At 40.9% G+C, this 27,597-nt stretch overlaps 2 protein-coding genes across 2 annotated transcripts in view; one reads left to right on the top strand and one right to left on the bottom strand.

Moving 5' to 3' along the window:
• The window catches only part of LOC148364764 (metabotropic glutamate receptor 4-like), a 445,635-nt gene that overhangs the window by 262,787 nt on the left and 155,251 nt on the right, over positions 1-27,597 (bottom strand). The gene's annotated exons all lie outside the window — the stretch shown is intronic.
• Positions 11,105-12,814, top strand: LOC148364765 (uncharacterized). The gene is made up of 2 exons (XM_088337309.1): positions 11,105-11,205; positions 11,467-12,814. Exons 1-2 carry the CDS (start codon positions 11,105-11,107, stop codon positions 12,812-12,814), a joined length of 1,449 nt encoding a protein of 482 aa, XP_088193435.1.

Genomic DNA, 27,597 nt, shown 5'->3' with positions numbered 1-27,597 from the left:
AACTGCCGAAACTTTGTTCTTGTTAAAAACTGTAAATAGAGTATGTCTGGGCTTACTCACCTTTGCTACAGTCACAATAGGGCAAATGGATGGCTTGCTTGTTCTTAGCACGCCGGTGCCTCTTCGGTCTAGCATAGCAAACAAATTCACCATTTAAAAAGCACTGGGTACCACCCGTATTAGATAAAACCCAGAAGATAACCAAACCTAGCCATGAGTACAACTCTCAAGGTACAAATCAAGTAGTTTACCCACATATCCAGTCCAAGTCTACATCAGAGTGTGACCACAAGTCCCACTCGCTAATAAAATAAAAGCCAATAGCCAAAAGACATTTGGGGCAATGCTGCATCTTTCCAAAGCCCTCTGCATACTTGCCACCACACACTAGCAATTGGCATTTCGCTTTTGGTGTCAGGATTGTGGGAGAGCTTTTTGGAGGAAAATGCCGCAATGCCAAAGGCGAGAGTGTCAAACTTGTTTGATAATTTTGGCGCTCGCTCACCAAAGTCCCGCGGCTCTTTTCCACATTGCATGGGCTTTAAATCCAAAAATTCACAGTGACATTCCAGTTGCACTTAGGTGGACAAATATGTTGATTTTTTTTTACCAATATAATTCATATACCGTATTTTCCGCACCATAGGGCGCCGGGTTATAGGGCGCACCCCCAAAAAATAGTTTTTGGTCCTATATCTTCCATAGATAAGGCGCACCAGATTATAAGGCGCTACAATGGGAACGTCGACAAAACAGTCAGGTAGTTCAGTCAAACTTATTACCCCCTTAACATTCCCAAAGCTTGCAAAGAAGCAAATACGTGTCGTAGACACGTGCGGATGCGGTGTCCGCACGATGTCACTCAAATGCATCGTTCCAAATATCATTCGGAAGGTTTAAGTCTTGGGATTCAAGAAATGTCAACCATTCCTTAGTTTCTATTTTCTTTTTCGCTCGCAACTTTACTGTGCATATGACAATAAACACTTGGAATTGAGTTTAATTTAAAAAAAGACCCTTCACAGAAACATCGATATCACTCTGAAACAAGATACTGGAAAAATATATAGCCGGAGTAGCTCACCGAAGTCGTTGTGTTCAATAACAATGTGCAACCATGGTCCTCTTATATCCGTGAGTGTAGTAAATCCAGGAGAATAAAATTTACAAATACATAATAGTAAAACATGCTTTCTCTATGCCGTAGACAACCAACCAAACTTGCTATTCACATTCATCTTTTTCGGCCAATCGCAGGCTTTGTTTTGTCCCTTTAGCCTATGCAAGCCCCTAAATGATAAAAAGGATCCGCCCCTTTTCCTCCGAATAACTTTAGCCAATAGTGATCGATTCAACTGATGATTGACACATTGGTTAGCCAATGAAACGCCGGTATATAAATCCCAGCATACACCGCGGACTACTTCGCCTTCGGGGGAAAATCGAGTCGGCGGCTGTTGCATTAGTTGCAAGACTTTACGACACACCATTGAGCCATATATAAGGCGCACTGTATTATAAGGCGCATGGTCAGCTTTTGAAAAAAATTAAGACTTTTAGGTGCGCCTTATAGTGCGGAAAATACGGTACTTTGTAACAGGAGCAAAAGAAGAGGTTTGACGGGATGCTAATCAACATCTACGGTATGCACAATGTACTCACGATATTTCAACTTCTTCACCATCAAATCATGAAAAGTCCTCAATTGATGCATTGAACAGCAGGGAAATGTACACTCAACAGTTCCCTTTCGGTATCATCCGAGTCATCTCCATACCTGTCAACCTGTACGTTTTTGCCGTACAAAGTACATTTATTATGCATTTTAAGACGTGTACGACGTAAAAGAGAATCTGTACGCAAAAACGCAAATTTGTCAATTATGTGTACCGTCCAGTAAACACCGACTATCACGAAACGGCAAATCAATCAAGTCCAACGAGTTCGCCGCAGTAGCCTCTATCTCGGTATCGTTTTTTCCGTTGCAAACAAAGTGAGCGGTTTGATGCTCCTGTGCGCATGCGTCTCCCGCCTGGGGATTTCCCATCATGCATCATTCCGAAAAAAATAATATGGTGTAAGATTATTTTGTATTTTGTAAGGGAAAATACGACAGTTTGTAACGGCATGGAGGAGTGGAGGTTGACAGGTATGCATCTCCAGTCACTGGATTCCCTTTAATCATCAAATAACGATGACAAGCAAATGCAATCTGGTCTAGTACTGTGGTAACCACTAATGACAACAACAGAAAAACATGACTTGTGTGATGCAACCTGGCTCTATTATCCAAAGTAGGATTTATTGAGGTCACTTTTGTCTAGAAATAGAAGGCTAAGATCCACATTTTACGTGCCTTAGCCCTCATTTTCCTCCGGCACACTAGTAAATATTTACTCTTCCTCGTAATGGCTATCTGACTCGGCATCTTGAGTAGTCACAAGATCTGAAAACACGTGACCTAGACAGCTGGGACTAGCGCTGAAAACAGCACAGATGTAAACAGCTTCAGGATGTGCGGGGGGGGGCGGCGCTCTGCAGTCAATGGGATTGAGCCAAATGTCCCTCAGCTAATGGCGTTAAATGTGCAAAGGGGTTAAGATTTGTATGTTGGCTATCATTTAACTGTATTCAGTGTTCTCGTTTGCCCTGTCCCTGCATCCTAGACGCACTTTTTATGGGGACGCATTGGGTCAAATCAACGTGTGTCCCCGGGACGCAACGTTTTTGACACCAAATTGTCATTATTAACCGATTACTTTTTTTTTTTACAAAGATTTACCGCGCTCCAAACTTTTCGTCAGGCAGATCCGCCATCTGCCATTGTTGTTTTGGTCTCGCGACGATCTCGGCAAACGAGATCTCGTAGCTTCGAGATGACGTCATTGTTGTGGCGGTTCTCGAGTGAAAGAGAAGAATGCCTCCGAAAAAACAGTTGGTATTAGGTGCAAATCAACAAAAAATTGGTAATTTCTTCAGTGTCGGTAATAAGTCATAACACAAAAAGTGGTAACAACGGCAATAATTCCGGCATAAAAAAACGGCGGAGAAATTCTTCAGAAGACCACGAAGGCAAGGAAAACACGTGTTTTGAATCGAACGATTCAACGAAAGAAAATAAACAAAAGTATACAGCAAGAAAAGGACTTTTCTGCCAAAATGGACTAAATTATATTCCTGGTTACGCTATGAGGAGGATGATAATGGATTGGACTTTGAGAAGGCGGGACAGCAAACTTATATATAACTGCTTTGTATTACCAATTTACTGTGATGGTTAAAACTGCATGAATAAATAAATATTTCAGCAATATTATTTTGCATAGTGTACAATATTGTGAACTGAAATATGGATTTATATATTTATTTTAGCAATAATATTTTGTATAATGTACATAATTGTTGTGAACTGAAAAATCTGAAGTGATAATGTTTCGTATTACCAATGAACTGTGATGATTAAAACTCAATGAATATGAAGATTTATATTATATATGTGTCGCCGATTTACAATTTCAACCTCGATAACACTTAATTTTAGGGACCCATAGATCTCTGTTGGGACCCATAGATTTTTGAGCATGCGAGTCCCCGGAACCCATCACTTTTCACAGGTAAAATGAACACTGTGTATTTGCCCCATTTGTCTTTCTCATGAAAAAGTATAAGATGTTCATAGGGAAAAGAAATATGAAAATCTACGGACAGTTTATAAGTAAACAATGTGAGTGTCCTTGCCTGAACTGTATCCCATCAGTGATTTGGGATCATACTTATTGTTGGATTTAAACTGTAAATATTGTATTCTACTGTTGCAATGTTTTCTTTGTATACAATGTGCCTTTCTTGTTTGTGTTTGAGGAAGGAGGAAACAGGATGAACCCTTGTCTGCGGCGAGATGGGGGACCTCTCTGACCGCAGGCCCACCTAGTTTTTGTTTGCTATAGATAACATGTTATTGTCTAAACAGGTCTCAACTGTTTGTTTTGTTACTCCCCTTCCCTTAGCAAACGAGACCTTATGTAAATTAGGGACTTCCGAACATAATAAAAGGACAAGGAGCATAAGAATATTTCAGAATATCCAGCAGACTGCTTCCGGGTAGACTATGGATATTGTCCTTGCAAGTAAATCAAATATCAAGTTCTCTGTGTCTTTTTTGTATATAGGTTTTGTACATCTGTTGGGTTAAACCTGACATTTATTTGGTCCTTCGAGAGCCGGATTCCAACAAACCTGACGATCCCAGCGTGTGAGTTAAGATCCAGGCAAGTCTGTGGCCACAGCATTAAGACCCTTTTCGGGACTGGTCCCTTCCTTACAAGTTGGGATCCGAAGGTTGACGGAAAGTCCAAGGACTCAGAGAACTGTGAGTAAAACTTTTATTTTAAAAAGGAATGCATGTGACTAAAAGGGTATGAGTGTGAAGAATTCAAAACAGAGTTAAGAAAATAAATCCTAACAATCCTAGGCACTATTAGGTAAAAGAGAAACGTGGCCAGTAAGACTTAAGACATAGTGAAGTCTTAAGTAAGAGGGAAAGGGGTTCCTCTCCGTTTCAAAAAGAACTCAAGGGAAGTTCTTTAAGAGGGCAAGGGTTCCTCTAAGTAAAAGGGCAAGGGTTCCTCTCTGTTTAAAAAAGAACTCAAGGGAAGTTCTTTGTTCTTCAAAAAGAGTGAAAGTGAGTGTGAAAGAAAATACTATTACCACTAGGTAATTGTATTTTATACCAAAGCAACAGGGAATAAATGGTGAGCCTTTGTGGATGCCTGTATGCAAGAAAATTCCACCTGCATAGGTTGAAGTGAATTTTACCACAAAAGGTTATTTATCACCATCCTGTTGAAAGAGAAACTCAGTGTTAGAATACACTAGGTATTAAAAACCACTGAGTCCAAATTTAGTTCTAAAAATGGGAAAGGGGCAAAGTAAAGCAAAACAGAAGCTTTTAGAAGATCTTTCGTGCAAAGACTGGAAAGTTATTGAAAAGGAAGATTCCTCAGCAATAGAACCCCTATGTTACTGGATAAAACAATATAATTTTAATGGGAAGTTGTCCACAGCAGGCATTAGAGAACTGCAACGAAAAATAAGAAACAAATGCAAACAGAAAAATAATAAGATGAGAAAAGAAGGTTATGAACAAACACAAGTCTGGATAAAAATAGCAGGACAGCGAGAGGAAGGTGAAAGGAGGGCAAGACAGGAGAGAGAGGAAAACAAGAGACAGGAAGCAGAAAAAGAACAGAAGGAAATGGAAAAAGAGAAAGAAGCAAAAGAAAAACCTGTAATGTTTCATAAGAAAGAAGATGACGAATATTCAGGCCCGTACAGAAACGCGAGGGAAATGTTAGCCCAAGCAGAAGGACCTTCTGCACCCTCAGAAGAACTACCCCCTCAATATACACCTACTACAGATACTCCACATAGTCCACAAAAGCCGTTTACACGTTCACAAGGAAAAATGGGGGGATGGACTAAAAACTTGACATCAGGGTTAGGGGGCTTGTTATCGCCAGCACCAAAGGTACCACCAGTAGGAAGAGATAATACAGAACTATACCCCCTAATAGAATTGCCAAATCCCCGTGCCAATGATGCAGATCAACCACCCACAATTAGGGTCTATAGGACCTGGACACAGAAGGATGTGAGAAAAGCAGTGGAAGGCATCCCTCATCCCAGGGAGGATGTAGAGGAATGCATAACGCAGATGGAAAATCTAAGGCGATCGTATCATCTAAACGGAATGGAAGTACAGCAAGTTTGGATGACACAATTAGGGCCAGATTGGTTCCACGTAAAAGGAGCATACTCTCCAACTAATGAGGCTAACCCTCCCGTGATACTTGCACCCGAATCTAAACAATTGACACAACAGGTGACCCCTCTCCTAGAAAGAATCAGAACTAAATACAGGAAAAGAGCAAATTACACTGAAATAGGGAGATGTAAACAAAAACCAGATGAGCCATTTGATGAATACAGAGTAAGAATGGAAAAGGTGTTTAGGGCACATAGTGGGTTAGAACCTGGTGATGGAGCTGACGAGGGCCCCTACAAACAACAATTAAAAAATGCATTGCACTCAGGCTCCTTACCAGAGATTAGTGGATGGGTAAATCGCCACTATATAAACATGAATGGAGGAACACTTGCAGAATACATAAATCATGCCCTCCATGCTGAGAAAGTGATCAAAAGTAAGAAAGGGGAGAAGAAGCCATCAACAATTTTCTATCAAGAAGATGAAGGAACCACAGTGTTCTTTCAACAATCTAGAGGTAGAGGCCGAGGAAGAGGTAGAGGCCAGGGTAGAGGCAGAGGTTTTGGATCACGTGCATGCAATAAACCTAGAACCTGTTGGTCTTGTGGGAAGGAAGGGCATATTGCTATAAATTGCAGAAGCAACCCTTCCCCACAAGACTATCAGAGTGCATGACTAGGCCCGGAACCAGGACCAAAGCCTGAAATGAAATTTGAGATAAAGATAAAGCTAAAGGATAAAAATGAGGAAGAGGAAGAATATCTTTTCAAAACTCGCCATGAGAAATTTGAAGAAGAGATTTTAAACTTAGAAAACATACTGTATAAAGAGAAAATAAGACCAGAAATCACACTATTAGTTCAGGGCACTCCAGTTACATTTCTCTGTGATACTGGAGCATGTAGAACTACTATTAAAGAAACAGTGCCCCATGTGATGCTTAGCTCAAATAGCACAAAAGTACGTGCAGCACAGGGCGACCTTAAAGAGGTCCGAGAAACAGAGCCCGTGTGGTTCCAAGACCCAGAAGGCAAATCGTGCCAGTTGACCGTTCTAATGCTACCAGAATGTCCAGTAAATTTGCTTGGAAGAGATGGCTTAGTAGCCCTAGGTTTGGCCATAATGCCAACTCCTGATGGACTAAAAATAATCAGACAGAAACCAGAAGAAGTGTATGTAGTGCAGGGAGTGGGAAAACCTAATTACTACTATACACTAGACATTCCAAACAAACCTCCCACTTCTGCAGGAACACATCTTATGGATGAAGGAAAGGGAGCAGTGAGACAGGTACAAGATCAAATGTCACCAGATGAGTTGCATGTCACCATGTGTTATACTAAAAGTCCTGACCTTAAGTACAAAGCAAGCCTCGACAGAGTTACACCCGCCAAAATAACAGTATCCTATGTGTACTCTGACAGTGCTGCCAACGCAGCAGCAGCAGCCATTTTACCAGACTCGATCATGCCGTGGTTCAGAATGTACTGCAAACCTCACATTTCATTATGCAAGAGCAAAGACACTGAGTGGAAAGAGCTTGGGAAGCTGGTGGACAGAGGAGAAAATGTACGGGATTGGGTAGCAACAGGCGTTAACACATGGTTCAGCGATTCTACTGGACTATCCAGAAAGTCATTATTTTGGACTATAATAGTAAACTCAGGAGTACATCTGAAAAAAAAGAAGGAATGACACATTTACTTTACTGAGGAACAGCAGGAGCTATTAAAACAAATTCCTAATAAACTATGGTCCCAGGGACCCACAGATGTAGGACTAGTAAAAGGAGCACAACCTATAATAATAAGACCCAAAACAGAACATCGGCCCAGAATAAAACAATATCCTTTAAAACCAGATGCAATGGAAGGAATAGAACCAGTAATAGAAGATCTAAAGAAGGCGGGAGTACTAATTGAATGTGCTGAGTCGCCCGTAAACACACCGATATTTCCTGTAAAGAAGGCACCCCCATCTTCAGGGTGGAGAATGGTTCAGGATTTGATAGCGGTAAATAACGCAGTGATCCAGAGGTCCCCGTGTGTGGCAGATCCACACACACTATTAAACTCTCTGAACCCAAATGCAAAGTATTTCACAGTGGTAGATATAAGCAACGCATTCTTCTCAGTACCAGTGCATAAAGACAGTCAATTCTGGTTTGCATTTACGTTTAAAGGGAAAAGATATACCTACACCAGATTACCTCAAGGGTATTGTGAAAGTCCAACAATTTACTCTCAAGTAATTGCATCAAGTCTGTCTACCTTCGAGCCTCCAAATAAGAGCCAACTACTAACTTATGTAGATGACATCTTAGTAGCATCAAAAACCAAAAAAGGATGTGAAGCAGATACAATAGCACTACTAAAACATTTAGCTGAAGAAGGCCATAAAGTAAACAAAAACAAGTTACAATTTTGTCAACAAAGGGTAAAGTACTTGGGTCACCAATTGAGTGCAGGAGGAAGAACTATTCTAGAGGAAAGAAAATCGGCCATACTACAAGCACCCAAACCACTAACAAAGAAGCAAATGATGTCCTTTTTAGGACTCACAAATTATTGCAGAAGCTGGGTGCCTAACTATGCAGAAATAACAGCGCCATTGCAGTCTCTCATGTACAAAGAGGAACTGAAAATGTCTGACTACCTAAAATGGACCCCTGAGGCAGAAGAAGCGTTTTGCAAATTAAAGCAAGCCATGGTTAGTAGCTGTACACTGGCGTTACCAGACTATCAAAAAGAGTTTGTACAAATGGTAGACTGCAAAGGACATTTTATGACCTCAGTTTTAACCCAAATGCATGGTAACAAGCTTAGGCCCGTAGCCTACTACTCAACCAAAATGGATACTGTAGCATGCGCACTACCACACTGCGTAAGGGCAGTAATAGCTGCATCACTAGCGGTCACTTCAAGTGCAGACGTAGTACTTTTTCACCCACTAGTACTTAAAGTCCCTCATGCCGTGTCAGCCCTGCTTTTACAAACAAAAATGAGTTTTTTGTCACCAGCAAGACATCTATCATGCATGTCAATACTACTGTCTCAGCCTCACCTAAAAATAGAACGATGCACAGTACTTAACCCAGCAACACTAGTTCCCACAGAGGATGAAGGTGAGACTCATGATTGTGAAGCATTAGCAGAGCAAACAGCGAAAAGTAGAGCAGATCTAAAAGACACTCCACTAGAAAATGGACAAACCCTTTTTGTAGATGGTTCCTCAAAGAAAGATGAAACAGGAAAAACGAGGACAGGCTATGCTGTAGTAACACATGATAAAGTGTTAAAGGCAGAAGCATTACCTCAACATTTTTCAGCTCAAGCTGCAGAGTTAGTGGCCCTAACAGAAGCCTGCAAACTTATGAAAGATAAAATAGCAACAATATACACAGATAGCCAGTATGCCTATGCAACAACTCACACGTTTGCACAACACTGGAAAAATAGAGGTATGATAACATCAACAGGAAAACCAGTGACACATGCAAAACTGCTAACAGAACTATTACAAGCAGTGCAGCTGCCAAAACAGTTAGCTATATGTAAATGTGTGGCCCACACACCAGAAACAAACCCAGTTTCAAAGGGCAATGCATTTGCAGATAAAATAGCAAAACAAGCTGCACAACGAGAAATAACAGTTCTAAGTCTAACAGAAAATGCCTTAAAAAACAAAATACTACAAGAAATGCAACAACAATCGCCTAAACCAGAGCAAGAACTCTGGAAAAGAAAAGGAGCACACCTAAAAGGTGGAATTTATAAATGACCAGAAGATAAACCAATCTTACCAAAAAATCTATACCAATGGGCAGCAATATTGAGCCATGGGAAAACTCATGTCTCAACAGGAGGGATGGTAGGATTGATAAACCAGATATATACAACATATGGTTTTAACTCCTATTCAAAAAATTTTTGTAGAACATGTTTGATATGTGCAAAGCACAATGCTCAGGGTAATCTAAGACCAAAGAGAGGACAGTTTCCAAAACCAGATTATCCATTCCAACACATACATATGGACTTTATAGAACTTAACAATAGTGAAGGGAAAAAGTTCTGTTTAGTGATAATAGATTCATTCTCAAAATGGATAGAGCTTTTTCCTACAAAACACCCAGATGCGCTAACAGTAGCTAAAGCATTATGCCAAGACATAATTCCACGTTATGGGATTCCAGAAAAGATCTATAGTGATAATGGTTCACATTTTGTAAATCAAATAATAACTAAAATAGGCCAAGCATTTCATATAGACCTAAAACATCACTGTGCTTATCACCCACAAAGTGCAGGGTTGGTGGAAAGGATGAATGGAACTATAAAAAACAGACTTAGGAAGTGTATGGAAGAAACCAAAAGACCATGGACTAAATGTCTAGAATTAGTAAAACTGCATATTAACATTACCAGTACAAATGGGCTAACACCATATGAAGTATTATTTGGTAGACCTTACAGATTACCATTCTTTAAAAATATGTGGGAAACTGATGATGAAAGTACTCTGGCTGATTACATGAGAAAAATGTTGCAGCACCAGAAGAAACTGGCAGATTTCAGTAATAACGATGATACACTTTCCATGTCTTCACAGGAAAGCCAGTTAGTTGAACCAGGAGATTGGGTCCTGGTAAAAAGCATAAAGAAGAAACACTGGCATTCACCTAAGTGGGAAGGGCCCTACCAGGTGTTGTTAACCACAGGCACAGCAGTAAAGATTGCAGAACGAAACACATGGGTTCATTTGACACATTGTAAGAAAGTGATTAAATATGACTAAAATAACTATTTCTATCTTAGCATACACCATAACCGTCCTCATTTGCGTCATTGTGATAGCATTGTGGTACCTATTGTAGAGCTGTAGTTCCTCAAAACTTTCAGAGGAAGTCTGGCTACAAAGGGGGCTGTAATTATAGTTTGCAGTCGTCTCAAACCAGTGAAGATTGTCCACAACTCTGGAAGTATTAGGAGGAATTGCAGATCTACGGGTAGAATGCTCACTCCAACGCATAAGGAAATCATGGCGGTATGTGGACCGATAGGAGCAATAGTAGTAATGTTGTTGTTACTAGGAGAAAAAGACCTCGATATGCAAAGAAGAAGAATAGGATGGTCCAATAACGTGCAAAATGGACAAATAAAGAACCCCTGCAATACCACTGATGGAGACCAACACACGACAAAAGAACTGTACTTCTGTTACCAAAGCAATAGCATTCAGGCTGTGTTCACTTTTGACCGGAGCTTACGAGTTGGGGGTTATAGCATAAATAGTTGGAAGGGATATGACTGGTATCTGGATAGTAACAGGGACATCATGGGACACAAATTGGAGAACTCCCACAATTGGGAATATGTCTTTGCCACTACTGGATCATGGAATAAAGGATCATATGGATCCTCCATGCGCTCCAATAGGTGGAAAAAACAGGTCTCCTTAACCAAATCAAATGATAGATTGACGTTGAACGTCAATACAACCCAAAACCCTTTTGGAAAGCCTGATAAATTTGGGCCATATCAGAACCCACCATGTCATGGGTTAGCATTATGTATATGGAGACCACATGCCCAAGACCCCTGTACTGTGTTTCTGTTGTGTCCAAATATCACGACGTCCCTTACTACAGAACCAGACTTTACACTAGGGCCAAAATCAATCTCTCCTATCAAACCTAGGATTTATGTAAAACCTGATACAGATGATTGGTTTCAAATTAGCACAGGCATTTCTAAAATAAATAACAACTGGCTTCTATTGGCAGAACAAGCTGCGCAAGCAGCAAAAACAGATTGTGTAGTGTGCATGGGAGCCAGACCTGTTTTGCAAGTAGTTCCCTCAGCCTTAGAGTATAAATGTCTGACAGATGTGATGAATAATACTACACCTTCAACAAACTGTTCATCATGGGATGAAGTTTACCCTTTAACCTCGGATGAAAAGGAAAAACCTATATTCTCTAACAAAGTGGCTGAAGGAAATTTCTCCTGCATAAACAGGACAGGTAAAGGCAAGAAAATGGGTAAATTAGACAGCAATCAATGTCACTCAGTGCAGACAGTAGACATAACCTTTAGGCCTAAGTCTCGGAGTGACATCTGGTGGTGGTGTGGAGATAAAAAGTTGTATGACAAGCTACCATATAACACCACAGGACTCTGCGCCTCAGTCTCATTAATCTTACCAGTATCCATCACACCAACCTCAGTTACTGATTTAATGTCCAAAGCAAATAGTGTACTTCCCCACACCTGGAAAAACAGAAAGAAGAGATCATCATCAGGATGGAGTGAAAATGACCCTACTTACATAGACAGTATAGGGATTCCAAGAGGTGTTCCTGATGAATACAAATTAGCAGATCAAGTAGCAGCTGGTTTTGAATCAATCCTATGTTGGTGGTGCACTATGAACAAAAATGTAGACAGAATCAACTACATCCACTATAACGTGCAGAGACTGGGCAACCATACTGAAAAAGGATTCTCCGCCATCCACGAGCAGTTGTCAGCTACCTCCCTTATGGCTTTCCAAAATAGAATTGCTGTTGACATGCTGTTAGCAGAAAAAGGAGGAGTCTGTGCCATATTTGGTGATCAGTGCTGCACGTTCATTCCTAATAATACAGCAGCTGACGGGAGTCTCACCAAAGCTTTGGAAGGACTCAGGTCCCTTAACAGCAAAATGAAAGACCATTCTGGAGTTGACACATCAATGTGGGACAGGTTTGGAGACATGTTTGGTAGATACAAACAACTGGTATTGTCTATTCTCATGTCGATAGCTGTATTTACAGCTATCCTCACCTTATGTGGATGTTGTTGTATCCCTTGCATTAGAGTTTTATGCACCAGAATGATTACCACTGCTATACAGCCTGTTAAAACAGAGGTATCAGAAATGTATGCACTTCTCACCCCAAAGGGCGAAGCTCAGAAAGACAGTAATGACGGTGATGCTTCCTTACATTTTCCAGATCTTTTTTCAGAAGTTTTTGACTACGGTGAATCAGACGACAAAGTTTGACCTCTAAGTGTAACATGAGTGCTATAACATGATTCTGTAACTGAAAATCGAGAGAAGAAGTTATGGATGACAAAGAGAAATAGTGCAAAGTGAATAAACAGGAGGGAAATGTTGGATTTAAACTGTAAATATTGTATTCTACTGTTGCAATGTTTTCTTTGTATACAATGTGCCTTTCTTGTTTGTGTTTGAGGAAGGAGGAAACAGGATGAACCCTTGTCTGCGGCGAGATGGGGGACCTCTCTGACCGCAGGCCCACCTAGTTTTTGTTTGCTATAGATAACATGTTATTGTCTAAACAGGTCTCAACTGTTTGTTTTGTTACTCCCCTTCCCTTAGCAAACGAGACCTTATGTAAATTAGGGACTTCCGAACATAATAAAAGGACAAGGAGCATAAGAATATTTCAGAATATCCAGCAGACTGCTTCCGGGTAGACTATGGATATTGTCCTTGCAAGTAAATCAAATATCAAGTTCTCTGTGTCTTTTTTGTATATAGGTTTTGTACATCTGTTGGGTTAAACCTGACACTTATGACTTCAAACATTAGATTATGCTTAAAGGCAGTAAAGGAAATTGCTGATGAATGAGTTGATGCATCTTGTCAAATGGGTATTTGTGGCCGGCGGAGCAAAGATGTCTGCCTGGCCCTTCAATGAAGAAGGCTACAGCTTTCTCAGTGTTCTCGTTTGCCCGCGTCCCTGCGTCCGAGACGCGTCATTTTTGCTGGGGACACATAGTCTCAAATCGACGTGCGTCCCCGGGACGCAACCTTTTTGCTACAAAATTGTCATTATTACCCGATTACTTTTTTTTAAACAAAGATTTACCGCACTCCAAACTTTTCATCAGGCAGATCCGCCATTGTTGTTTTGGTCTCGCGGTTCGAGTTTCCGTCTGCACGCCGATCTCGGCCAACGAGATCTCGTTGTGTAGTGAAAGGAAGTCCGACTTTTTTTAATGAGTTGAGCCAAAAGAGCCGGCTCTCAAACGGCTCACTTGCTTTGATGATTGATATTACGAATTATGTTGTATAAAGAAGTTAAGAAAGAAAGGAAGTATAAAAGGAGAAAATGAAAAAAAAGACAGGTTTGTGGTTATCCCTTTAATCGGTATATTACCAACAATAATTTGATGCAGAAAATTAATTAATAATTTGATGATTAAAACCGAATGAATATATAGATTCTTATGATATATTTGTCGCCGATTTAAGATTTCAACCTCGATAACACTACATTTTGGGGACCCATGGATCTCTGTTGGGACCCATAGATTTTTGAGCATGCGAGTCCCCGGGGCCCATCACTTTTCACAAGTAAAATGAACACTGCTTTCTAGGACAATCTTGTCTTCCACTGAGGGACTTGCATCATCATTAGGCTCAAGTCACCTGGCACGTAGTGAGAGTGACACTCGTTTATAATTGAAAATGGATTATAAAAAGCTTCACCACGGCAAGAGTGTCAAGTTTTGGCAAGTCAGTAAAAAAAAGAAAAGGAAATTGATGAGGGGAAACAAAAACAGCAGCTCAATTAACAATTACCATCGTGAGGCAGTGGAAAGTAACTATTATTATTCAAATATTAATAGTTCGAGGCCGAACTGTATTACGATACCAACCGTATGTAACATTCTACATGCCGACATTTCTTGTGTAAATATCATGTAAATTATAACTATAGCTTATTCTCCTTGTTTTATAACCTTATTTTCTCTGTTCCTTTATCTTCTTGGCTTTTTACCTCACTGTGAATGCGTGAAACTGGAGTGTCATGCCCAATTTCGTTGTCACAATATGTCAACCTATTTTGTAACAATGACAATAAAGGTATATTATATTCTATTCAAAATAGTACTCTGTGTAGGCCATTTTTCAAAAGCCATCTTTGGGTTACTATGCCAGTTTATTTTAACATTCTCATTTTATGTAGTTTGTGTGTTCTTTACTTCGTTCTTATAAGAATAGCATACAAGGCCCACTAAAATATCCGGTAATTCTAAACAAAAGTACTGAAACGTTTACTTATTCCCGACAAAATACAGTGAAAGTCAAATTCTACAATTGCTAGGACTTTTGAAGTATTTTTTAATCCAAGACAAATGAGAGCTTTATTGTGCCTGATCAAGACCCTTAGTGACTTCTACGCGATGCATGCTGGATTACTAAATAGGCAAAGCTTTGCTAATTGGGTGACTTAATTAGTTCAAACCTTAAAGGTTATTCTGTGCTCTGACTGCAGATTGATTATCTTCCTCATCACAATGGAAATATTTGATGTCGGTTAAAGAGGCACACAGGAACATATAATCACTGGATGAAGTTTAATGGAGGTCTGGGTTGAGGTATTGCGATTGAAAAGCAGAAAATGCAACTATTTATTAACTATTGATATATTACATGTCTGCCCTGCGATTGGCTGGCAACCAGTTCAGGGTGTCCCCTGCCCACTGCCCGAGGATTGCTGGGATGGGCTCCAGCACCCCCGCGACCCTACTGAGGATAAGCGGTGTAGCTAATGAGATGAGATGAGATATTACATGTCAAAAATACATTTGAGAGCAAAACAAATAGCTTGAATAAATCCATGTTACTTTTGACATATTTTACTTAATGTTTAAGCTTGCTATCAAATATCCTTGAATTCATTAAACTTCTAGATGTGTAATGTTTCTTTTTAAATTGGAGAATGCATGTTTTTAAATGACTTCACCAGATGACAGTTCGTTTTTAGAGAAGATATTTTAGATGATACTGCTCTAACTGGAAAGGCAGGAGACAAACAGTGGAACCTCGGTTCTCGACCATAATCCGTTCCAGAACCCTGTTCGAAAACCGATTTGTTCGATTACCGAAATCATTTTTCCCATTAAAAATAATGTAAATCGTTTTAATCCGTTCCAACACCCTGAATGTTTACCTTACATGTTTAACTTAAAGCTAACCCGGGCTAATCGTACGTTCGCGTTATCGTAATCTTCCGTACGAAAGATTACACTAACATGAACATGTAAAAGTAAAAAAAAGGATAAAGAAACAAATTATGAATAGGATTTCTCACCTTTGTGGTGGTCAGCAGAAGGTGCAGGTGGACGGTGGGGAGAGAAAAATCATCAAAAGTTTTTCAACCTCTTCCAAAACTTGCGGCCGTTGCTTGCTTATAGCGCTCACTCCCTTAGCCACATCATTAGACTTCACAGCCTCCTTATTCTTTAGTATCGTACCGATTCTAGATTTAGCCATGCTGTATTCCCTAGCAAGATCTGACACTTGCACACCTCCTTCATATTTTGCTATTATTTATTTCTTAAATGCGATAGTTGTACGCACTACTTTTTTTTTTACCTGTAGCAACTTTGCTGCTTGCACTGACTTTCTTCAGAGGCATAATAAGGGGCTAAAACACCCGTACGCCGCTCAGCATCGCACCCTAGCGTACGCACTCACGCATTGCCGGCGTTCGAACTCCGATTTTTTGACCGAACAGCGAAGCAAGAATTTCTCGAAATTTTGGGTCGGACTCCGGTTTGTTCGAACTGAGAGGCGTTCGAAAACCGAGGTTCCACTGTATTTGCAAGTCAGGCGAAAATATAGCCGACATAACTGAGTACAGTATGCAGGTATTGGCTAGAGAATATTCCTCTACCAAACACTGGGCTAATTGTATATCTGCATCTAATAATATATACATAAATGACCTGACACAATGAACCACATGCTGCTTAACAAGGCAGGAATGCATACGTGTATAATTATATGTATTTTTGACCTTGGAGTCAATGTCATCTGATCATCCGTATGTGTTCCTGAAGTTATGTGGTAAACCTCCACTGCACAAACCGAGTTTTGTGGCTAACTGGCCCGAGCTGGGAAGGGTCTTCTGCAGGGGTGTCAAACTCTTTTCAAATTGTGGGCCACGTATTCCCTCGGTAGATGGCATTATTATATCTGTTAAAATGATCAAAATATGTTTTCTTTCTTCTGGTGTTAGGAATTATAAGAACATTAGGAAAGTGTTGACATGCACTGTATATTTGTACAATCGTGTCCCGACGGATCACCACCTTATCGTGGTGGGGCACTTTGCGCGTCTCCATGACCCCTAGAGCTATGTCGGCGGGAGTCTCGTACTCCTGGTAGGGTTACCCAAGCCAAACAGGTCGAAGGGTAGAGTCCAGACTAAGAGTGATCCCAAAAGCTGGTGGCGTCACGCTTTGAGGCGGTTTCCTACAGACCTGGATCCCGTTAGCCGCCTGCAGTTGTAGAAAGATGCCGGTCGTCCAGGGTCTCCCTTGCCACTGGAACCATCTTCTTTACAATCAAGATAGTGGCGTTGGGGAAAGCGCACCCCTTACGCCACTTTAAAAACCGTCATTGCGCAGGTATCCTCTTTTACCTGAGTCTCCGACCACAATCCAGGATCGGACTGTTCAAACATCAGCAGACTCACAAATAAAAGAAGATGGTCATCATCGAATCGATGGACAACCCCAACGATTTGTACAATCTTTATACAGAAGGTTTTGCTGTATTATGAGAGCATCAAACACCAACCACTGGAATACCGGATTACATACAAAAAGCCATTAGGTTTATTGAAATGAAATAAAATGAAAAGATATTCATTTATATTGCGCTTTTCAAGTCAATGGCTTCCCAAAGCGCTTTACAATGTGCTCTACATTTCCCAATAGCGGCCTTGCAGCCATGTAAGGCGCTAACCTGCTTATTGGGGGTATAAGGGGTTCAGTGTCTTACCCAAGGACACTTCGACATGTAACACGGACGAGCCGGGATTCGAACTGGGATCCCTTGATCCCAAGACGAGCGCTCTACCTCCTGAGCTACTGCCGCCCCATATTGTACTTTAGAATATATTTAGCAGGGTACCAGAGATGAACGTTATCGTTGTTTTGCATTTAGGTTTCATCACTGGTTCGGTGACTGAAAATAGTGTGATAATGAGATCAAACCTACTGCATTTTGTACATTGGTGTTTTGAAGTGTTTTGATTCCCATTTCATCCACCTAAAAATTTAAGCTGAGAAAGAAGTACAACAACATTTTATACTAATTTCTAATGAATGATAATTGTTGTGCGCATTATACCTGAATTCTCATTATACACAGATAAGCGTGGAGTGAATATACCTTTCAGAGAACATTTCATTTGAACAACTCAGGTTTCCTTAGAGACATTTACTTTTATCATTACCATGCATTTTAACAGATGCAACTGATTGTACAAAGGTACCAAACTTTAACCAATACTTACCGTAAATTTCGGACTATAAGCCGCTACTTTTTTCCCCAAACGTTCAACCGTGCGGCTTATTCAGTGATGCGGCCAATTTATGTCATTTTTCTAACAGCCGCCAGCGGCGCTCGAGTACAAAAGGTAAGATTTAGACCGCTGGAATATATGCGCCGAGGAAGACTGCAACTTCTTAGCTTGTGCACAAATTAAATTAGCGTAAACTTACCCTCATCATGCAAATTGCAAAAAGAAATGCACATGACGCAGCTTTCAAGCTAAAAGCAATCGACCAATCCGATAAAGAAGGAAACAGAGCTATTGCACGTAAACTTTACTTTGCGAGCGTGTTGTTTGCATGTTTTGAAATAAGTGAGCGTGGGACAACGTCTATAAAACAAAGTTTCTTTCTGATACTGAGGAAGATGACTTTGATGGCGTCAATTATATGGAGGAAGATGAGGATGGTTTACCGTGATTTTTGCAAGTACGGTATATTTTTTTTAACAGACCCGTTTACTGTTTTGCGAGCGTGTTGCTAGTAGCGTGTTGCTACCTGTCACAGTCACGGTTTGGGATGAAAGTTATATTATTATTATTAAAGCTTTGAAAACTCTCTCGGTGTACAGTCTTTCTTTGTAAATATGGGTAACCTCGTATAATATGTATTTGCAACTGTATATTTTTGTAATGTATTTATTTTAGAGACTTATTCTGATATGATTTCCACAGGCGAATCAAAAAGAAGGGGCGAAAACAACGGGGGCTGACGGGAAGTGGAGTAAAGGTGAGACGTGTTTTTGGACGCAGCGGACAATAGTGGATATATATTTTTCCCACCCTTACCTTTGGAAATATAGACTTTTTTTCCTTGGATAACTTTCAACGGGACCCGGACTCTGCAGGTCGGCATCAAACCTTAAGTACCGGTATCATTTTCCGTTCATTTTGCCGGCTGTGGTTTTTGGACTGTGTACTTTATATTCAGTTACAATCGCGGGACTTAAAGTCGGGTTTGGGTTACTTTTGTGATTGTGTTACATGTTTCAATGTGGGCGTATGCGGCTTATATACAGGTGCGGCTTGTGTAAGTACAAAAGCAGTTATCCTCTTAAAATGTGGTGGGTGCGGCTTATAAACAGGTGCGCTCTATAGTCCGGAATTTACGGTACTCTTGAAAAAGATGCTAATGCACTTTAAGATTTAATAATTTTTCCAATAGAATAGATTTTTAAACCACTTACACATGTGTGTATAAAATAAGGACTGTACTTCACAGTGCTGTTTTGTAATCCAAACGGTAACTAAGACACCATTTTGAAGCTGCTACTCTAGATAGGACCGGTTTCTGTCGCTGATACTTCGAATATTCCCTCCTGTAATCATCAATACCATGTGCCATGTCCTGACTAGCAGTCACTTTCCGAATGTCAGTTATCATTGGGGCCTGATCGAACTTACTTTGCAGCTGTTTCTGGACTGCAGGCCACTTGTTTGACACCCCTGGTCCACTGGGCTTACTCTAGCTCTCTTGCGATACTAATAACTAACTTGCCTCACTCAATTTCATCTTGAATAATTGTCTTTGACAAGCTCGTTTTACTGGAGTCCCAGCACCATGGGATTTCGTGAGCTTATTAGTGAGTGGCCTATGGAGTAAGGAGGTTGGATGAGGTGAGTAATCATTGTGGAGAAGTCGGCTTATGGAAAAAAAGCATTCGTCTATAATGAGTTTAAACAAAAATGTTGAGTTTATTACAGAGCAGATGGATTTATTCAGGGATGTGGACCTAATTCTTCTTTGCCAATAAGGACAGGTAATGAAAATATCAATTCAGCATTTCCATCTTACCGTGTTGCTATGTGCGTATGCTGTTTCTAAAAGGAATGGCTACATATTTAAAATATAAGGTGGTATGCTCACATGGAGCACAATAGCAACCATTGTACTTAAAATGTGAAAGTAGATTAAATATGTCCTGTTTTCAACAGGTTTGGGTAGGGTTACTTTAACTTGATTACTTTCAATTACTTTTGGATTACTCCAATACCAAATGTGCTAATAAAAGACAAAAGAAACTAAATATGAATAAAATGATGACTCACAACACGTGGTAAGCTTTCTCTCCTGGCTGTGATCTCTTTGATCTCCGGGAAAACGAACATCAAATGCGACAGAAACAAAATGAAAATAAATACAAACAGCTTGCCAACATCATTTTTGCCGTTCCATGTATTCCGTTACTCCCCAAGCCTCCACAAAATTTAGTAATTGTATTCATATTTAGTTTCTTTTGTCTTCTCATCTCATCTCATTATCTGCACCGCTTATCCTCAGTAGGGTCGCGGGGGTGCTGGAGCCCATCCCAGCAATCATTGGGCAGTGGGCAGGGGACACCCTGAACTGGTTGCCAGCCAATCGCAGGGCACACAGGGACAGACAACTCGCTCGCTCATTCACACCTAAGGACAATTTTGACTGGCCAATCCACCTGAAACGCATGTCTTTGGAATGTGGGAGGAAACCGGAGTGCCCGGAGGGAACCCACGCAAGCACGGGGAGAACATACAAACTCCGCACAGGAAGTCCGGTAGCTGGATTTGAACCCACACAGGAGGTTCCCGAGACCTTAGAACTGTGCCGCAGACGCGCTAACCACTGCGCCGCCGTGCTGCCCTTCTTTTGTCTTTTATTAGCATATTTGGTTTTGGAGCATTCCAAAAGTAATTGAAAGTAATCAAGTTAAAGTAACCCTACTCAACCCTGGTTATCAATGACTAAAATAAATAAGTCTAAAACTCCTGCAAAATGTAGAATATGGTGGAAGAGTGAAGGACACGAGCCATGTCTCACAAAGTCAGCTCGGGAGCACCCTAGCTTCTCCCTAGCCACGCCACTTCAGCATTATCAACCAGCTTAAAGCAATTGTCAGAGGAAATAAGACACTTATGTGTGTTGATGTTGTGGGGTTTTGTAATATTTAACGTACGTTTCTATATGGGGCGCTGCTGGACAAAAATAAGTACACAGGAGACGTGGTTGCAGCAAAGACCAGTAGGAATAAATGAGTGAAGCACAGTGTGGAGCAATGTTCCCTTTAATTTTCCACGGGTCTGAGCGTTCACACAAAGTCGGTGAGCAACGGTTGAAACAACAGTGAGCAACCATAATCCCAAGTGTGGCAAGATAATTAATGATCAAACGTGTCCAAAACTTGACATCACGTTATATTTTGCTTCCGGCAATGCAAAATTATTTTTCTCTTACAAACGTCGTTTGTTCTTACAATTATTTCACAAGATATCCATTTCTTTTTATTTCCTGATAAATTGTGTCGCATTATATTGACATTTCTGGGGGCTTATTTAGTCGGTTGTAAGATACAGAAATGTACTTAATCACATTTTTTAGTGGCAGTACAATGTTGGCAACAAGATTCACTTGATATAATCGGAAATTATTTGAATGCAACACAAACTTTTTCTTCTTTTTTCCGTGTTTTTTTTTCTACTTTTTTTTTAATTCCTTTAAAAAAAATCTCATTGTGTTTATTTTTTTCGAACTGTTACTATTTTAATTTTGTTCTCTATTTACTTTTTTCCTAGATTTCTTTCTTTTCTTTTTTTCTGGCTTTTTTCTAAATGTTTCCTTCTTTTTTTCTCTTCCTTTTGTTTCTTTTTTTCTCAGCTTTTCACTACTTTTTCATTTTGGTATTTTTTTCTTTTTGTTCTATTACCCCCTTCCTTTAAGTCATTTTGTGCATAATTTTACATAATGTTTAGTCATATTGGGATTAAAGAAGCAAAAACAACCTGAGGAGCCGGGTCGAAAGAGCCGGTTCCTTTTAGTGAGCCGAGCTGAAGAAGCTGGTTCTCGACAAACTCTACTAACTTTACTCAACTTCGTTCTACTTCGACTCGACTTCATAATACCGTATTTAGGACACAACGTCAGGGGAACCCGTGTATTTTTACCTTCATGCTCTGTAACTTTGACTTGAGTCGCTTTTTAATTAGTAATTTTGAGCCCTCATTTTTGTGCGCTGGCTAGATTTTCTTGTGCGCAGAGAATGTGCGAGCAGTGCACAATTGTGCACGCACGCAGCTTAGAGGGAACACTGGTCTGGAGGCCTATGCATTTCTTTTGTCGGTCACACTCTACATTTTGTTGTGTAACTAGTTTTGTAGTAAGTTAAATTAAAAGAAAAAGCAATGAACATTAAATGAACAATTATCACCTATGTGTCATGATTACCCAGGTGGAGTCACCTGGGGTAATCATGTGGCGCGCTGGAATGTGCTTCCTGATTGGTCAATGCTCCCCTTTTAAACGCGTTACGCGGAGAACTCCTGGTCGGAGGATTCACATCTGTACCCCGTATGACGCTCCCGATTACCTGTGCCTTGTTTACCTGATTCTCTCTGCCTGCCTCCGATCCGACCTGCTCCGTCCCAAGCTACGATCATCTCTTCAGTCCCGGTAAACTCAACCTGCTTCCGTCCCACGCTACGATTGGCTACGTCGTCCGAAGTTTCCCGCTAACCCTTGTGCTTCCCCAAATAAAAGTATTGTACGAACGCTCTGGGGTCTCCTGCTCTGTTCTGGTAATCCCGTGACAGAATCCTCCGACCAGAATGGACCCCGCGTTCGTACATCTACCCCCTGACCGCTATAAAAGTCTGAATCAGCAGCGCGATTCCTGTTGTGCAGTTCGGCAAGTCATTTCCGACATGGCGAAATTGGCTAAGGCACCTCCGGCCGTATGACTGCGAACGACTCCCATGCCTGCCTGTTCGACTCCCATGCCTGCCTGTTCGACTCCCATGCCTGCCTGTTCGACTCCCATGCCTGCCTGTTCGACTCCCATGCCTGCCTGTTCGACTCCCATGCCTGCCTGTTCGACTCCCATGCCTGCCTGTTCGACTCCCAAGCCTGCCTGTTCGACTCCCAAGCCTGCCTGTTCGACTCCCATGCCTGCCTGTTCGACTCCCATGCCTGCCTTGAGTCTGCCTGTACTGATTTTGTCCCGTCTTTCCTCTCCTGTCTTGTCTGTTCCCTTTCCGCTCCCCGGAGTCCGACTCTTCTGAATCTGACCCCCCTGAGTCTGGACTCTTCTGAATCTGACCCCCCTGAGTCTGGACTCTTCTGAATCCGACCCCCCTGAGTCTGGACTCTTCTGATTCTGCCTGTGTTTCCCTGTGACGTGTCTTGGGTTAAAATTATTTTTATTTTTTTTTCTGGGGAACTTCTGGAGCCGTTCCTTGAGGGGGGGGTACTGTCATGATTACCCAGGTGGAGTCACCTGGGGTAATCATGTGGCGCGCTGGAATGTGCTTCCTGATTGGTCAATGCTCCCCTTTTAAACGCGTTACGCGGAGAACTCCTGGTCGGAGGATTCACATCTGTACCCCGTATGACGCTCCCGATTACCTGTGCCTTGTTTACCTGATTCTCTCTGCCTGCCTCCGATCCGACCTGCTCCGTCCCAAGCTACGATCATCTCTTCAGTCCCGGTAAACTCAACCTGCTTCCGTCCCACGCTACGATTGGCTACGTCGTCCGAAGTTTCCCGCTAACCCTTGTGCTTCCCCAAATAAAAGTATTGTACGAACGCTCTGGGGTCTCCTGCTCTGTTCTGGTAATCCCGTGACACTATGTCATGTCACAATAAACTCAGGTTAATAATAATAATTCGGCTTTAGGTCAGGAGCTGGTAAGCAGGAAGTACTTTCCTCATTATTTTAGATGATTTGTTTTTTTGCCCTTACCAAAGAAGTGGAAGGTAGAGAAGAAATATATAAAATACGGACTGGGTAGGTGATAGAGGGAGTAACAGGATTGGGTATTTAATTGGTTACACTGCTACCTCATTGCAAGTTATCCGTAAAATAATGCAATAGAAGTGTTTTACTATCAGAAAAGGCCAATAAGGCAATCCAGCAACACATAAAGTTCAGTGTATATATTCTTCATAGCACAAAATAAGCTATTTAAAGAGGAAAGGCTAAGGATGGAATTTTATGCATTCTGGTTGGTGGTATTGGTCATTTAAATTGATGAAATGCGTATGTGCTAACAGGTTGTATGCTATTAAGTAGCAAGACTGACGAATGAGAATGGTGATATTATCAATTTATAATTAACAACACTCAATGTGTGTAAATGCAGGCTACTTTCAATATATTTTCTTTACATACTTGATAAAAAAAGCACTTTTGAATGATGTAAACTGTCACGAAACGGAACGGGACTGTCTTGAAACGGGTCGGGAAGCAGGAAGTAGGAACTCATTTGCCTAGACGATCTGTCACTTTAATTGAGAAAGGAAAGTGGTCCAACACACAAACGGACCAAAATCAAAACAAAGCAGGCTCAAATGCAGGCAAAACTACAGACTAGGCGTTTAACGGGATTAAACAGAACTTGCAGAAATCTCTCAGAATGTTACACCGAAGTGCAACAAAGTCCAACAAGCAAAACAAGAATAAACAGGTATCAAACAGGCATGAACAGGTTTTCAACAAGGGTAAACAGCGATCTGGCAAAGGGCAGTTCCAAAAGGCACGTTTAAATACCCATAGGAGTAATCAAGAAATGCAGGTCAGCCGGTGTCAAGGGGCGGGGCCAGCTGGGCACCATGACAACCGTGCAGTAAACAACATAAAATACTAAGCAGGATAACAGACAATTTTTTAATATTTGCAACACACTGGAGCTCTGTCAGTGCGCAAAAACATGTTGATGCAGTCTCTTCATAGAAAACATTTTTTTGGGGGATTTGTATGTGACTCATGGAGAGGGACATTTAATAGCAGGAGTCTATAAACAGGTTGCATTTGCTCATTTTATTTACCAAACTCATTAGGGGTGACTTTTAGATGGTCTTCAGAAACATAACGACTTTATAACAAAACACTGAGCAACTTGACATTTCATAGTCGTATTTTGGTTGAGTCGATCCACAAAAATTGAAAGCCATACGGCCCACATTTGAAAAAAACGTATGAATTTTGTGTAATTTTTTTCTGAAGGGTCTAAATCAGCTAGTTATGATAAAGGAAATGCTTAACTTGCAGGGGAAAGTAATCATTGAATTCAGTTTTTCAACTGCCATCACCTGCCTGAAAATGCACATAAGCACTTTGGTTTAAAGAATTTGATGCTAAGTTAAGCTATTTATTGGGTTATATCATAAAATGAAAAAATGAAAAAAAGATCTGCATTTATATAGCGCTTTTCAAGTCAATGACTTCCCAAAACGCTTTACAATGCGCTCCACATTTCCCAATAGCGGCCTTGCAGCCATGTAAGGCGCTAACCTGCTTATTGGGGGTATTAGGGGTTCAGTGTCTTACCCAAGGACACTTCGACATGTAACACGGACGAGCCGGGATTCGAACTGGGATCCCAAGACGAGCGCTCTACCTCCTGCCGCTCAGAAGAAAATTAGCCCAACATTTTAAGTATGAAAAGACTTCAAATGCAATGTGCAAAGATAAATATGCCAAAGTCAAAGCCTGAGGGCCACATTCAGCGCTCAAGAAGGTTTTCTCCGGCCCCTCAAATGATTTATTATTGTATCATAGACCAGAAATTCTTGTGTATTTGCTTTCATTGCACATTACTTCCTGCACATTAGTTTATTGAAATTTAGTGAAAGATAATTGTTATTTTTTTAATCGTAATGTTAGCCCACTTTTTCTTAAATATAGAGTACTGATGGTTCCTGAATGATTCTGGCTGATTTCATTCAATGTTCACGTAATGGGCATTGTTATATCAAGGAGATTTGTCTTTTGTGCCTGATGAAAATGAAAGATTGCCAACAGGGCCAGAAAAACTGCTGTATTTATCTTATCACAATGGGACGTAATTTTTTGCTTTTCAGTAGGTTGAATTAAGTCCATTGACACATTTTAAAATCATTAAAAATGTGTCAATCTGCCCCCTTTGTCAGGAAACGGACCGGGAAGCAGGAGGTCGGAACTCATATGCGTAGACGATCTGTTAATTAGGAAAGAAAAGTTGTCCAACACACAAACGGACCAAAAGCAAAACAAAACAGGTTAAAAGGCAATCAAAATTACAAACTAGGCATTACTCAGATCAAACAGGCATGAACAGGGTTTCAACGAGGGTTAGACAATGATCTGGCAGGAACGCTTAAGTACTCCAAGAGCAATCAGTCCAATGCGTCTCAGCCGGTTTCAAGGGGAGGGGCCAGCTGGGCGCCATGACGACCGTGCAGGACATGACACCCTTGGCTTGGAGCTTAAATATTGATTCGTCCCCTCCATCATTTTGAATAGACACCCAGGGTACAGAGCAGGGGTCCCTAAAATCTTCCGGTGAGGGCCACTATTCCATTCTGTGATGAGGTGTCTGGTTCACTGTGTAATAGAAAAGGTGTGATGATTGTAGAAGAGCCTAAATATAAAAATTCATTATTTAACCCTTCTGGAATCTCTACGGCACAAAAGTCAGCAAATAAATAATAACTCTCTTTATACAATAAGCACAGCAATAAAGTCCATGGATCATATGTTTTCTGTGTTAACAGGTCAGAGTTTAGTTGTCTGAGCACTGGACCACCAGTAGTGTACATGACTTGAGAAAAGGCAGATTTTATCTTATGATTACAGTAATCCCTCGTTTATCACGGTTAATGGGGAACAAAACCACCCGCGAAAACTGAAAATCCGCGAAGTAGCGGCGCCCCTTAAAATGCTTAAAAAAACGTATACAGGTATACAGTATACCCCCCTGTATACAGTACACCATATAGAATACGGGTAGAGAGAGAGAGAGAGTGAAATTCATGTTATAACAAATAAATAAAACTGTAAAATATGTTGTATGTACACGGAATAGTACTGCGGCGAAACCACTACAAACCATTAGGTATGATTGTATTAACCGCTCTCAACCACATGCAGCCATCGCAGCTTATTTCCCTTTTTAACACTACCGGTTACATATTGAAATAAAAACAGTGAAAATGTGATATTAGATGAGTGTTTGTGAAGCGTTTTGGGAAACAACAGTTAAAAAAATGGTCTGTGTTCATTTTAATGAAAGTGAAAGAGCTACCTTCTGACAATAATAACACACTTTAGCTAGCGGCATCGAACGGCTTTTACAACAAATACACGAAACCACCCACAATTAGCCGTGTTTAGGTAGTACAAACAACCGCTCGCTTTTGGTATAATAAAGTCAAACTTGAGATGAAATGTGACAGAAGAGAATATACTTACGTCGTGTCGCCGAGTTGCTACATGATAAACTGAGCGCCACATAAGAAGGGGGTGAGGTGGGAGGAATTAAAGGAGGGGGGGTGAGCGAAGCGGTAACTCACCATGACTAAGCATTGTGTCAGGGCCTCCCCCTCCCCTTCACAATAAGAGTGTCCACACCGTGCCCTCAGTTGACATAAGCTCGCGCTCAATGGCGTCAAGTCAATAAATGCTTTTACTGAGAAGGTAAGGTATATTTTTTTAGACCCGCGAAGCTCTGAACCTGCAA

Source organism: Urocampus carinirostris, chromosome 6, assembly GCF_059441175.1.
Source record: "Urocampus carinirostris isolate Australia breed hairy pipefish chromosome 6, RoL_Ucar_1.0, whole genome shotgun sequence".
NCBI lineage: Eukaryota > Metazoa > Chordata > Actinopteri > Syngnathiformes > Syngnathidae > Urocampus > Urocampus carinirostris.
Note: the sequence above shows the minus strand (reverse complement) of the source record. Positions and strands in the feature narration are given on the sequence as shown.

Bases quoted from the DNA above. Each gene is read 5' to 3' on its own strand.
- LOC148364765 (XM_088337309.1), top strand. From the start codon at position 11,105: ATGGGACACAAATTGGAGAACTCCCACAATTGGGAATATGTCTTTGCC. The intron at 11,206-11,466 runs GTGGAAAAAACA...TATCAAACCTAG, and splicing joins TCCTCCATGCGCTCCAATAG to GATTTATGTAAAACCTGATA.